This window comes from Doryrhamphus excisus, chromosome 20 (assembly GCF_030265055.1).
Source record: "Doryrhamphus excisus isolate RoL2022-K1 chromosome 20, RoL_Dexc_1.0, whole genome shotgun sequence".
Classification (NCBI taxonomy): Eukaryota; Metazoa; Chordata; class Actinopteri; order Syngnathiformes; family Syngnathidae; genus Doryrhamphus; species Doryrhamphus excisus.
The window spans coordinates 6,742,270-6,756,561 of record NC_080485.1 but is presented as its reverse complement, the minus strand read 5'-3'; the positions used below and the strand labels follow the sequence as shown (position 1 = coordinate 6,756,561).

Here is a 14,292-nt window from a genome sequence, read left to right as displayed (position 1 = left end):
AGTGAGAGAGGGAACAAATCAGAAAACTGCATGCATACTATTAAAATGATTTGCATGTTGATATGGTAATATTAAAAGCAGTACAGTGCACTGTGCGCCGTAATTACCATGTCAGAAATCACTGTCAAAGGTTAAAGCATTGTCTGACTTCACAAAGGGCTTGCAATTAGTTTTGACATTATAATTAATAGGGGTAATTTGTTTTTAAATGTTAAATAACGGAATTATAAGTGGATGTGGGACAATGTTGTGAAATTTAAATATATTGGTAGGAAAAAAAGTTTGACATACAATCCAAAAACGTGATTTTTGATGCAAATTTTAAACAAAACGTGCGGTAAAAACTTTCCCAAGTTAGACAGTAATCTCAAGTTTTTATCTTTTGGCTGCTTTGAGTTTGTGATACTATTACTGAGAGTGGTTTCAGTATCGGTATTTCTTTTGTCTGTTAAAATCACTCCCTTAAGACCTTTGGCGAGTATCCTGATCACAAGTTAAATGGTAACCACGCACAGAAAAAGTAGAATTTACTACAGGGCTGTTTATTTGGACAATCAGAATACTGAATAGACATGCACTGAAATTGGAGGAGACTGCAAACTGGCCAAGACGAGACTTAAGACCAGGGGAGATCGAGCCTTTTCTGTGGTTGGCCCCAAGCTATGGAACTCTCTCCCCTCCCAAGTTAAAAAGGCCCCCAACATCGAAAGCTTTAAGTCTCTTTTATTCTCTGGCTTTTAACTTGAAAGTTAGTCGTATGGTCTTGTGTCTTTTAGTCCTTTCTTTTTATTTTAATTTGTTTTATTTTTTTATACTTTTATTACTTTGCTTCTTGTTTTTAATATTTTAATATATATTTTACTATTTTATTTCTTAAATGATATTTTAGTTTTGGATTATTACTTTTTATTTTACTAGTCCGTGCAGCACTTTGGAAACTTTGTTGATAAAATGTGCTATATAAATAAAGTGGATTGGATTGAAAAACATTAGGTAGATGTGAACTGTGTACAAGTGTATTGTTTTGCAATCTGTTTAGGTGGGAAAGCTTTAATATTAGAAATGTATGAAGGCAATGTCCCATAAATCCTGGGCTTATTATCTATCACTTTGTTGTCACATGTTTGCAGCAGCCTAGTGGTGTTACATTTGCTTAGCTTGGGACATTGTTTTAGCTTAACATAACAATAAAGTTAACTTGCTAACATATGTAATACTTAACTGCTTAATAATGCTTTTATGATGCATTCCATTGCTGTTGTATGGTTTAACCTTTGGTTTCATGTGTTTATCAAGAGTAAGATGATATACTGATATGTACTTTAGAGCAGTGTATATCACATTTTTCACATATTGCATGGTCTTAATGGTATACACAGGTCCAATGTCTTTCAAGTCATATACACTTGTTTTTTTTTCTTTCTGTGCCAGATGTTTTCCGAGCTAAGATGTAATGAAAAGGGTATAAATTATATAATGATCCCAAAAATGTTCCAGGGATGTTCTGCCAGGAACGGTCATGACTAACAAGTCATTTGTTGAAAGGTACGTTTAACCACTGCGTTTAGACTTCTGGTTTTACAATCAACTGATGACTTTCACTCTGCTTTCTGTTGGGTGTTGCTATGGTTACGGTCGCATTTGATGACATCATATCCAGAGTTTTGTGGTCTGTTGGTGCTCACGTCTGCCTCGCTCAGGACCAGAGCCCACAGGCAGGCGGACGGAGACCCACCTTTCACTCAGTCTCGGTTCGGTCCTGCTCTACTGTGTTCATACTTGCTTAAACAACCCGTACTAGAAACCGGACTAAAATTGCAAAGTGTGAACGCACCCTAAATGCATTACAAAGATAATAGAGGAAGCTGCAGGTTGTATGAGTGCTCAAGTTCCTGTATGTACATGATTGGTTTGAAGTTGGTTGTTGGTTTGAAACCTGCAAGCACACTAAGATCATCAATTGAAAGTGGACATCCGTCTACTTACTTTAGTCCTTCCATTGATTGTGTAGTTGCCCAGTTTGCCGTTACAATGTCTTATCAAGTCGTCCATGCGTGTGGTGAGAAAGCGGATCTTCTCACAGCCTTCCTCCTTCCCGTCCACCCAAGTGATTTTATCCCCACGGATGTCTTTCGTGGAGTCACTTTTTTGACTCACCACCTGGCCGTCCGTGAACCGGCCCGTTTTGTGCAAGGCCTTGACGTCCTCCAGGATACTTAGTCCAGTCTCTGTGCCCAGAAAGTTGTCCACAACACAGATGCCGTGCTTGTTCATACACGGGACGATGTACTCCGTGGCCAGCTTCTGCGGGGATGAAGTAGTTTGTCCGTTAGGTGGGGAGGTATTATTGGAGCCCTCCTCGCTAAGCCCATGTGGTTCTATGTTTGTGGTTTGCTGCGTAGGAGCACTACTGTCCGCCAGCTCCGGGCTATCCTTCTTCTTCGGGCATCTATCCGGCGTCTTCTCATCCCCGGGTGGCTGCTCTTGCTCGGCTTTCTGTTTGGGAGGCTGCGTCTTGTCCGCCTCTTTACAAATGCGCTTGTGCTCTTTCCAGTGCTGTTTCTGATGCTCCTTGCTGCAATAGAAAGAGCTGCGACACCTCCCACACTTCAAAAGGTTCTCCATTTTCCCACAAAGTTCACAGTACTGGCGATCTCGTTCCAAGTCGTTCTGCTGCTGCTTCTCCATATTTGCGGGCGACAAGGGGGTGCACTGCGCCTTTAATTCCAATCCTTCACACGCGCCCTGCTAACCGACAACTTTGGACGCGATCCACCGCCTCTGCCACGCTACGCCGGGCGAAAGCCGAAAACAAGACTTAAAAGCCGGGCATTTCATAACACTCGCTACTTCTTCACATCTTGAGGTTAAGAAATAACGCGACGGTGTATGGCTCGGAGGGAGCAACGCGGCCTGGGTCGAGGTCTTCATGAGGCATTCCTGCTAGCTAGCTGTGGGTCCACGGACAGTGCATGGCGACGTTCTGTGTTCCCAGTCTGTCTGCGGCCAACCCACTGTGACGTCACGGAGAAGCCACGCCCTCACCTTCGCGCTGAGTTCGGGGTCGTCGGACAGCTGAAAACACTGGCGACACGTGCCGGTCGTAAATCAAAGACGATACCAAAGGAGGCGCAAACATGATTTATATGTAAGGAACTAAAAGAATAACTTATTTGCAAACCGTTGCTCTTGTTGTGATATAAATACGGGACGATTATTCTTTCAGTGTGCCTGTGCGACTTGATGAGGAGTTGTTGTGGGCGGATCGATCCAAATGCCAATATTAGTGATACATAGGTAATACTTATCGATACCTATCGATGCTAACGTGATTATTTTCAGTCATCGCCTATATTTTCATAAATGTGTGTTTGTTCGGTGTTGTTCAAATATGTATGTTGTATTTATTTATTGTTATATTTTTAGTAACTCGGTGATTAAGTCAATGCATACAAAAGGGGCATAAAGCCAAATGATTTGAATGAAAGCCAATTGTAATTTTGGCTTTTGTTTACTTAATTTGCACTCTTTATTTTGCTCAAACAATTTTATGTAGCAACAGTGAATAAGTGGATGAAGTTATTATTTTATTGATATGTCACCTTATAAAATTAAAAAGTACTTATACTGTATATTGTTACATTTTAAGAATAGCCTAAACTCTTTGTCCTGTGTTATATTCTAGTTATAACCATGATCATTAAATTAAAAAGAAAAATAACAGAACCATTCAGTAAGCTTGAAAAATGTAAACACATACTATTGGAATCAGTGATATTTTCCCCTATTTACTTGAATGTCCACCGGGGAGTTCCTGAAGGCAACACCACTCTACGTCATAGCACTGTGTTGTCTTCATTCCTGACCTGCATTTGTGACATTCCTACAACTGAAACTGTAACTGAACATTGTATCTAAAGCTTTCTTTTGGGGATAATTTTGGATTCCATGAGTATAATTACAGTTAGAAAAATATATTATTATATATTTGCAACCTTACCATACACCTTGTGTAAACAGTCCTCATTTTCAATGTATACAATGCTGCAGTGCATGACCTATATTTAAAAATACGCTGGTCTCTGCAGTGGATGACAACATGTGCACCGTGCAATGGCAGTTAAAGTCAAGTAGGCACCGGTCGGCATGTTGCACGTAGGCAGTCTGCAACAGTCCCCTGGAAGAGGAGGGGTTATGGAGTCATTTGATCAAGAAAGGTTAGCAATCGAGAATAGCACTTTGTCTGCGATCTTGTGTTCTCTGCGCAGAGGAGATTCTTTCTGCCCAACAAAAGAAAAACATCACGTTTTGAGAACTAAAAATGTCAAGCTGGGATGTGGTACCGTCATATGCTTTTATTTTGATGGCCGGATACAGGAAGTGTCGTCGAGCTTATCCGAGTGATGCCGAGGGTTGTTTTCTTTCTTTGAGATTTTATTTACATTTTTTTACCTAGACAAGATTAAACATATTCAGCAAATGTGGCATCAATTTTAAGTAAATTCCCAGAACGAAATAGTGCCAGAACAGGCTGATGCCAAACAGACGGAAACAAGGAAATACAAGTATGCATAATTAACAAAATAAATGTAAAAAAAAAAAAAGGACAATGAAATGATAAAGTAGTCGTTTCGTACAAGATTCTGAATTGGATGAGATAGATCCACAGCCTGTTTTTGTCTGAGGTGGACAAAAAAGTAAGCTACATTGTGAAATACTTCTTGCTCACCTTTTGAACCCGCTCATATACAAAACAGCACAGAATACAAGTTGGACTACCTCCAGGTTCAGGTTTTGGACAGGTGTGATACTACAAGTGTTCATGTCCGATGACATTTCAGACACTTTAAATTAGCTGTAACATTGGGTGTAGCTATGGTTTCTCATTCAACTTCAAAATTGATTATAAAGTCGATTTTTATTAAAATTGAATAATGACGCAAGCACAAAAACAAACAACTAAACTAATGCTGATTCAATAAAAACCTTATTAAGAACTTTGAGGAGGCGCATTTGGATGAATGCCCTACTTTTCTTGAATGACTACATACCCCATGATGCACCGCCCTACACACTTCCGCCGATGTAGTAAAAGGACGCAGAGGCCCCGGAATAAATAACACTGTCGGACTGCCTGAACAGAAAGAACACGTAGAGTTAATTATCTGTTCAATCACGGTATATTTATTTATATTTATTTACAATACAGCCGGTGATTATAAATTTTAGATATAAATTCAACACATTATTCAGGCGCTTTAAATAAGCCCCCAGTCAAGTTGCAGACTGCGCTAGCTTGCACACTTAACATTATCATCAGTTTAAACAGCTCAACTTCAACTAGTTTGCAGTGTATAGCAACGCCGAAGGTATGCATAAGCGAGAAGGTAAGTTCAGATTTTGAAACTCGTACTTACTCACTCCAGTTCCACATCCATATAACCATCTCGTAGCTAAGCTAACATGAATTGGTAGAAATGTATTTCATGTTCATTGTTTGTTTACACTACACTCCGACAAAATGTCACCAATAGCAACATCTAATCAGTGTAGGACAATGCATTTCTTTAAAGTCTTCATTGTATCCCAGATCAAAACCCATAGGGACAGAGCCTTAAGTGACTATTTTGATGATACAGTGTCCCCCAGCACATGAGAACTGTACAAGAGTCGTTTGAAATGCTTCTAGAAAATTTTGTAGTGAAGTAGTTGCAACATAATCTGTCCTTTTTCCGCACTTTTCCCTTTTTCACAGCTGAAGGATGTCCGCATAAGGTTACTGATGCAGCTCAGCATTGTGAAGCAAGTGCTGATTTGTCTTCGCCTGTCATTGCAGCCTTCAAAGGTAGTATCTACATCCTTTTTGTATGGATGACACATTTCACCTGAATATTTGTCATTTACATGCATTTTCTTTAAAGTCTTCCAGAAGGAGCTTGACACCAAACATGACAAATACGAGCGCCTTGTCAAGATCAGTCGAGATGTCACCATAGAGAGCAAGAGGACAATTTTTCTTTTACACAGGGTGACAAGGTACGTGTATGGAAATTGTGTTTATCAGTGAAGTTGAAAAGAAGTCTAACTGTGTGGTCACGTTAAATAACTAGAATCCCTTTGCTCTGCTAGTATGGTTAAGTGTAACCATGGTCCACAACTTAAAGGACTAGCATTAAATTGTACTGTACACCAACTGTACACAATATGTCTCCAATGTTGTCCATGAAGATGCATGCATTATTCATTATCTTGCATTGTCAGCAAAATGTGAGAAACAAATGTGGATCTGAACCGCAAATTACACTATATTAACCTAGCCTAGCGCTGACACAAAGAAACCGAGAAATCTTTCTCTCTAGGTAAATGCTGGATTCATAACTCAATTATAAGATTTTCTGTTTTGATCCTTCCCATCCTTCTTATGCTTGGACATCAACAAGTAAAACACAAACGCTGACCCCAAGGTGGGTTAGATTGCAGGGTTTAAAGTATGCCAATAATGCTTTGTGCACTGCCACTTCCATATTATACTGATATTGTAACTGTTATAACTGTTTGGTTGGCTTCTGGCTCCCCTGTTCTTGCCATACAAACAACAAATCTTGTTACAAGATCTCGTGACACTCCTAGAAAGATCACATTCACACATAATGTTTAATGTTTACTTATAAGGTGACATTCAGAATATCTTGTCTGTTTTTTTTTTTTAATTGGAAGTGTTCCAGATGTTGAGGTGGTGTTGAATGAGGCAGATGGAAAACTGGATGGAGTGAGACAGAAAATTGGTCAGATTGCTGAAGAGCTGAAAAGAGAGGATATCTTTCAGTTTCACCGAGCGTTCACGGCAGGTAAGATTTGTGGTGCCGACATTGTTTGACAAAGACATTTTTCATCAGAGAATATTTGAGCATTGACATCGAACATTATTGTCAAATTTGCATTATTGGCCTTGACGCATGTGCAAGCTTTAGGCATACAGATAAATCTTTGTGTTGTTATTACGTATTTAATAGCATCGGCATTTATTTGCTTTGCTCTATTTTTTCAATTTTTTGATGATTTTATTTCTAGAATGTGCCTTGGGCCCATTAAAGAAAAAAAAAAAAAAGACCCACGGTGCGCAAAGGGTGTGTCTCCGTCCTGTTGTCTTTCGTGCTTTTGCTGGCCATGACTCCCACTAGTCACCGGCTGGGCTACATGCTTGTGGAGTTGTTTTGCACCGCGGTGTTAATACACACTACCCGGGCTTGTGGAGGTGACTTGCATGTCCGGCTCGTTGATCCCGCCTTTTATTTGTACTCGGTGACCAAGTAAATGCACAATAAAAAAAACACTTAAAGGGATAGTTCAGGTTTTTTGACACGACATCCCCATCAGTAGTGTCAGTGCATCAACAATGACTTACACCCCACTTGGTCCCGTGAGCCAAGTTCTGGTCGGATTTCGATGATGATGATAACTCAGACATACAACGAGCCCGGTCATTAGCATAATGCAAATGTGCAATATTTCCATCACTGCCTCTGTTACTACCTCAATCATATTTATTTTATTTAACACCCCAATACAATACACTCATATGTAACTTTTACTCATCTGTAAACACCAGTCATTATTTGCACTATGACCCATTTATCATTGCACTAAAATTAATATATCTGCAATATGTCTGCTCCTGCATATGCTCCTGTGCAATACTATGTGTATATTTTGGATATTTTGTATATATCTTGTTAAATTGTCTTTTTTAGTCTACTTTTATATACTTTTTTTAAACTTGACTACTGCACTGAAAGGAGAAGCTCTCCAATCTTGTTGTACATCTTGTATAATGACAATAACGGCCATTCCATTCCATGAGGAACGCAGTTCCGGTTAGTTGGTGGTGCCACTTATGTAAAGATTTTGGCTTCTCAATAGTTTGGTAAATTTTCATTCAATGTTTTTTCTTTATTTTCATGACTATTTACATTGTAGATTCTCAAAACTATAAATGAACACATGGAATTATGTACCCAAAGAAACGTGAAGCGCTGCAAACCGTTGGTGTTCTCTCAATGAACTTCAACTTCATGAGGTAGTCACCTGAAATGGTTTTCACTTACAGGCGTGCCTTATTAATGGAGTTGGAACCTTCTCTTGTGCTGTTTGTGTCCACACTTTTGTCCTGTACTCGCTTATAATACTGAAAACTGCTAATGTTGGCTACAAACATACATGATAGCACACAACTCTTCAATCCTAGTATTCTCTAGTATCCACTCTCGTGCTCTAATTGGATGGTGTTGACTGGTTGTGTGAGAGCGTGACCTTGGTGCAGGACTGCTTTTAAAACAGGAACACCCTCTGATAAAGTTGTTTTTCCACTTGTATCACTATCAGTTTTTTTGTTAGCGCAGCCAAAATGTCTACAGAATTTGAGGCAAACTGTTTCTGGGAGCTATGGTTAGCTGTTATCTAGCTTGTGGGGGGAAGTCATTTTTAGATTGTAGTCATTCTGGAATCAATGCTGCATCCTCTGCGACGTGACCAGTGGCACTTCTCACCAATTAGACCCGCTTCCCTCTCCATTTTTTATCATCTTTATTAGAGCTTCCCTGTACGGGCTTTGCAGCTAATCTGGACATGGAGTCTCCAGGCATGTGTAGTGGCTCCACTTGTTTCACAGATGGGCCATTAAAGATATTGAGGGCAAAATCTGAACCTAATTGCTGCTGATAACAGGTCAGTGCTGCACTTTGATAAGTGCTAAACACCGGCCCAAGACATACTGTATGCAAGTGGTAGGGATTTTCCAGAGTGAACCATTCTGCCAGTCAAATATATACTCTATATGGGAGTGTTATGCAATTTAGTATTGTGTAAAATGCTCCGACTGCAAATGTCTCAAACTCAATTTACCAAGGGGCTGCTGGACGTAGAGTCTGGGATCCATTGTGTATTGCTCAAAAAGGGGTTTCAAATATTAAAAAAAATTGAATATATTATAGCGTCCGTTCCCGGCATACCTTGTGGCACTTATTTTGTGAAAAGCTGAGTGTTTAGAATTAATATAGTTGTTGTTGATTATTCCCCATCGTAGTTAGGGGTGTCCAGATCCAATATTTATATTACATATTGGTGTGAAAAATTATATTGGATTATATTGGCCTGCATCTAAAATCTCCTATATTGGCACTCTGATACAAGCAGTCCATTACAGACTCTGCGCCAGAACTTGCAGAACCCTCATGATCACAACAGTGTGTGCTAGCATGTTTAGCAATGGATCAAGTGCTTCATTGAGCGAGTCACATTATGCCGATTTTCGATAAAACTATACGTGTGTATGTCTGTTTTTGACATACTGTGACTGACTAGTATTCTTCTGTAAGTAATGAATCAGGCCTTTTTGTAACATTCCATGCTACCAGACATGTAAAAAAGGATGTATTGTCTATGCTGATATCTGATCGTCCGATGTTCAAGGCCGTAATATTCAGTGACATTGCAGCATATTCATGAATGATCAATCTTCTCTTCTATCGGCTACTTCCGCTCAAGCATGTTGAAAGCTTGTGACAAATAAAGCATGTTTTATTACATGCATTAGATATGTTAACAAGCATAAAGAACACTTAGTGTTGATTTGAATACATTTGGTTATCATTGTGTCAGTGAAATGCAAAGTTTACAACAGGGGTCTCAAACTTAATTTACTTGGGGGGCCACTGGAGCTCGGGTCTGGGTGAGACTGGGCCGCATCAGGTTTTCAAAAAAAAACAACCCAAAAACGCATTCATTAAAAACAAAAAAAAATTTAAAAACTTCGCTTTGGTTCCGATTTTCTACAAGAAAACTCTGATAAAACATTCCACTGTTCTCAAATATCTTACTTTTTATTTTTCTACACAAAATAAGATGAAAAATAAATAAACAAATCAAGAATAAAGAAAATCAATCAATCAGTAATAAATAAATAAATATAATAATAATAATAATAATAAAACGGCAAATAATAAAAACTTAAGAAACCACATATAGTTGGTGTGTAGACAAATTATTTTTTTCAGATTAAAATGAACAAAGCATTATTAGAGCCCTGTAGACATGACAAAACACGACTATAGTCACATTTATACTCTTTTTATTTACAACATATTGCGCAACTGCAGGGTCTTGAGACACATGCTAACTCGCAAAGAGCTAGCGACCTAAACGGTAGCCTTCAAGTTATTTCCTTTAAACTTAAATAGCCAAAAACTTACCACTTCCACACGGATAGGGAGGATAACTATTAACAGTTATTTAACCTTTAACATGAACATTAATCAAACGTAATAATTTTTTCTGGGTACATGATACCATACAGCATCCATATCAAACTTGCGTGGGCCGCACTAACATTAAACTTTCATATCAAGGCGGGGGCCTCAAACTAGTGTCCTGCGGGCCATATTTGGCCCGCGGGCCGCATGTTTGAGACCCCTGGTTTACAAGAAAGGAACCATGCACAAATAAGTACTTTTCAACTGCATTGGTGTTTTATCAGACGTTACAAGCACGTCGAGTATGCTTCAGCTGGTCTCCCTTCTGAACCCCAGACAGAGAGAGAGCAATGCATGTTAGACCGAAGTAGAGGCGAAGCACATCCTCGTACCGGCTGTGCGTCGCTCACTACTGTGGTTAACTGGAGTGAGATAGTGCGCCCCTTTGAAGTTCAATTGCTGCTTCAAAAGTAAACTTCAGACACAAAGTCTTCCGTCCTGTGATTATTTGATTGTTGTTTACACAGCCAGAAAACAAATGAGGGGTCATCTCAGCCTGCACACAGAAAATGGCCACTGTTCAATCACAAGACAGTGGCAGGAAACCGGTTTGAATCACTATCTGCATCTATGATCTATACGCTCCAGATAGCCTCTAGTGTTTACGCACTCTCGGCTTGATATGCATTCTTTTTTTTTCTAGTTTTGTGTAAATCCAGTGCAAAATTGCATCACTAGCATATATGATGCCAGCAGCTGTGGATGCTGTTGCATAGCTGCGAGTGATTTATTTCTTTGTTTTTTTTTCATGCATCAGGAATCCAGGAGTACGTGGAGGCCGCCTCCTTCCACTACTACATCCGTCATCGCAGCCTCATCAGTCTGGAGGAGATCAACGCCAAGCTGGTGTTCATGAGAGGAGACCAGGTATATTTTGTAAGAGTGGAACTTGTACAGGATAATGATTTAAATGTGGCAGCTCAGTGGTGTATTATTTAACACTGCATAAGAGGTTTCTAGTTGGGAATTCCAAGTGGAATTTGCATCCTCTCGCAGTGCATGTTTAGGTTCTCTCCTGCTTCCGCTCACACTCCACAAACATGCATAGTAGTTTGCTGAAGACACTGAATCTGCCTCTTAACAGAATAAGTCCCATATAAAAATGATGGATTTGTTTTGAATGACTACTAGACATGCTGGCAAAGACACACATAATTGTCTCTTTGAACATTTAGAAGATTTCATGTCCATGTTAGTTCTTCTACTTTGATTTTCAAGGCTCGGGGCTGGGAAGAAAGAGACCTCTTCTCCAATCTCACTATGGTTGGAACATCATACACTGGGAGACACTATTGCTTTATTTGTAACTTCTGCCAAAGGCAAAGTGCATGAGATTATGTTTTCAGTTCTTTGTATTCTACCAGCCTAACTCAAAAACAGTGGAATCAATTTCCACATTGGACCAATTAAGAAAGCATTACATTTTGGTTTAAAATTAGATCCACAGAAAAAGGCCAACATGATGGAGTATCATTTATTCATTCATTTTCTACCGCTTATCCTCACAAGGGGTGCTGGAGCCTATCCCAGCTGTTTTCTGGCTAGAGGCGGGGTACACCCTGGACTGGTCGCCAGCTAATCGCCAATTAACCTAGCATGTTTTTGGAATGTGGTAGGAAGGTACAGTACCCGGAGAAAACCAACGCATGCACGGGAGAACATGCAAACTCCACACAGAGATGGCCGAGGGTGGAATCGAACTCGGCTCACCTAGCTGTGAGGCCTGCACGCTAAGTACTCGTCCAACGTGCAGCCTAGTATCATATATCGTTTTCATTCATTCATTCATTTTCTACCGCTTATCCTCACGAGGGTCGCGCGGGGCTGGAGCCTATCCCAGCTGTCTTCGGGCGCGAGGCGGGGTACACCCTGGACTGGTCACCAGCCAATCACAGGGCACATATAGACAAACAACCATTCACACTCACAGTCATACCTATGGACAATTTGGAGTCGCCAATTAACCTAGCATGTTTTTGGAATGTGGGAGGAAACCCGAGTACCCGGAGAAAACTCATGCGGGTGGGTGGAATTGAACTTGAATATTGTAACAATCACTGTACTGTAAATTGCTCTAATTTTCTAAGACCCAACAAATGAATTTCAAGTGTTTTCTCACTTGTGTTGCCCTCAGGGCTCTGCTGACACACTGGGAGCACAGGTCCTGACCTTCCAGGTGATGCCCTCAGACTACCTGCTCGGCATAGCAGACCTGACAGGAGAGCTAATGCGCCTGTGCATTAGCAGCGTGGGCAACGGCGACATCGACACGCCCTTCCAGCTGAGCCAGTTCCTGCGCCAGATCCACGATGGTTTCTCCTTCATCGGGAACACTGGTCCTTATGAGGTGTCCAAGAAACTGCACACGCTGCGTCAGAGCCTGGGCAAAGTGGAGGACGCCTGCTACACCCTAAGAGTCCGTGGTTCTGAAATTCCCAAACACATGCTGGCTGACGTCTTCTCCAGTCGGAACGCTCACATGGACCCAGAGGAAGGTGTGGTCTAAGTCCTTTACAATCTTTCCTTTAATTTAGCCCATCTTAATATTACAATGTCCTGCTAAGGGGCTTTTGTATGTTTATTACTTTTTCATGTTACAATAAAAAGGTTGCAGTAAATCAAATGCATTTTTTCTCAAGATAAAGATATGATGACTTCAGCATTCTGCGCCAAATATGCCCTGCTTTGCAAGACTTTAGGTTCCTTTGATAACGTGTGTGTTTATTTTATTTCGCTCTCTGCCCTTCCTCTATCACGCTCAGATAATCTAAGGTAGAACATGTGACCTTTGTTCAGGCCCATTCTCTGGCAGCCTCCTGACGCACATGCACGCACACATGCACAAAACAACCCCTGTATTCTTGGCACGGAGCAGAGCATCCCCCCTCCTGTTATCTCATCACCTATAAGACACGTCACTCGTGTCTGTAGTCTTTGCTGTATAAACTATGATCCGGTGTTGAAAAGATGATTTGGGAGTTTTCAGTTTCATAAATTGATCTGACAACTTGCAGAGTGTCAGCATGAGGCGTGTTTACATCAAACTTCATGTTGTGATGAATTCTTTGCATATTATCAAATGATGCAATTCTACATTTCACTGCGTTTAGCCTCTAGATTAAATAAAAGGGTAAGTCTGCCATCTGCTGGTGGACATCAGTACTGACACTCTTAATAATGTTAACAATGTATTATTGTGGTTGTAAATTACATTGTGTAAAATTGCAGCATATACTGAAAGGTGTTTCTAATATTTTGCATATCTTGTGTAGCTGGATAAGATAACAAAAATAAAATCAAATGCTCCAAAAAATAAATGCAGAGAATACTTAAATCCCATATCCCGGAATCCAGTCAATGGAATATTACGGTTGAAAACATTTTTCAATGTATTATTGTGGTTGTAATTTACAGTGTATAAAATTGCAGCATATACTGATAGGTGTTTAATATTTTTGCATATCTTGTGTAGCTGGATAAGATAACAAAAATAAAATCAATTGCTCCAAAATATAAATGCAGGGAATACTTAAATCCCATATCCCGGAATCCAGTCAATGGAATATTACAGTTGAAAACATTTGATTGCATAGTGTAATACAACAAAAAAATGTTGTATTGATCCCTGGCTATTGTAGAAATAAAATAAACATTATCAAGGAGGGTATCGCATTGAAAAATTGAAAATATTGAATATTTGAACAAGATATCACACTAATCTTTAGAAGCTTAGTATTTTTTTTGGGCTGGAAATAAAGAAATGTGTATAATATCAAAGTGGCTTTCTTGCCCTTTTATTTTTTTTTTTTAGCACATCTGTCAGTGGGAAATAAAGGCTAGCCTTAGATTAAGGGTCTCCTGGGATCTCCTGACTCCTGAACAGCCTGTTGTGCAACATGGCGGCGGCGCTGAGGAAATATTATGTCAGAGAGATACTTGATTGGGTTCAGGTCTCAGGAATGACCGGCCCAGTCAATATAGCATC

At 39.9% G+C, this 14,292-nt stretch overlaps 2 protein-coding genes across 3 annotated transcripts in view; one reads left to right on the top strand and one right to left on the bottom strand.

Moving 5' to 3' along the window:
* The window catches only part of egln1a (egl-9 family hypoxia-inducible factor 1a), a 28,816-nt gene extending 25,799 nt beyond the window's left edge, over positions 1-3,017 (bottom strand). Inside the window, exon 1 of one of the 2 annotated variants that reach the window (XM_058058206.1) lies at positions 1,987-3,017. In XM_058058206.1, the coding sequence (XP_057914189.1) occupies positions 1,987-2,688 (702 nt within the window). In that variant the 5' untranslated portion in view covers positions 2,689-3,017. The remainder of the gene's footprint in view (positions 1-1,986) is intronic. The other variant, XM_058058205.1, reaches the window with a different exon arrangement.
* Positions 3,018-5,087: 2,070 nt separating this feature from the next.
* tsnax (translin-associated factor X) lies at positions 5,088-14,046 on the top strand. Its single transcript, XM_058058515.1, has 6 exons — positions 5,088-5,387; positions 5,756-5,845; positions 5,922-6,036; positions 6,718-6,848; positions 11,065-11,174; positions 12,442-14,046. The coding sequence occupies exons 1-6, from the start codon at positions 5,372-5,374 to the stop codon at positions 12,811-12,813; spliced, it is 834 nt and encodes a 277-aa protein (XP_057914498.1). The 5' UTR covers positions 5,088-5,371; the 3' UTR covers positions 12,814-14,046.
* The last annotated feature ends 246 nt before the right edge of the window (positions 14,047-14,292 follow it).

Coding starts and splice junctions, on each gene's coding strand:
- tsnax (XM_058058515.1), top strand. Junction 6,037..6,717: donor CTTTTACACAGGGTGACAAG/GTACGTGTATGG, acceptor TTTAATTGGAAG/TGTTCCAGATGTTGAGGTGG. Junction 11,175..12,441: donor TGTTCATGAGAGGAGACCAG/GTATATTTTGTA, acceptor TGTTGCCCTCAG/GGCTCTGCTGACACACTGGG.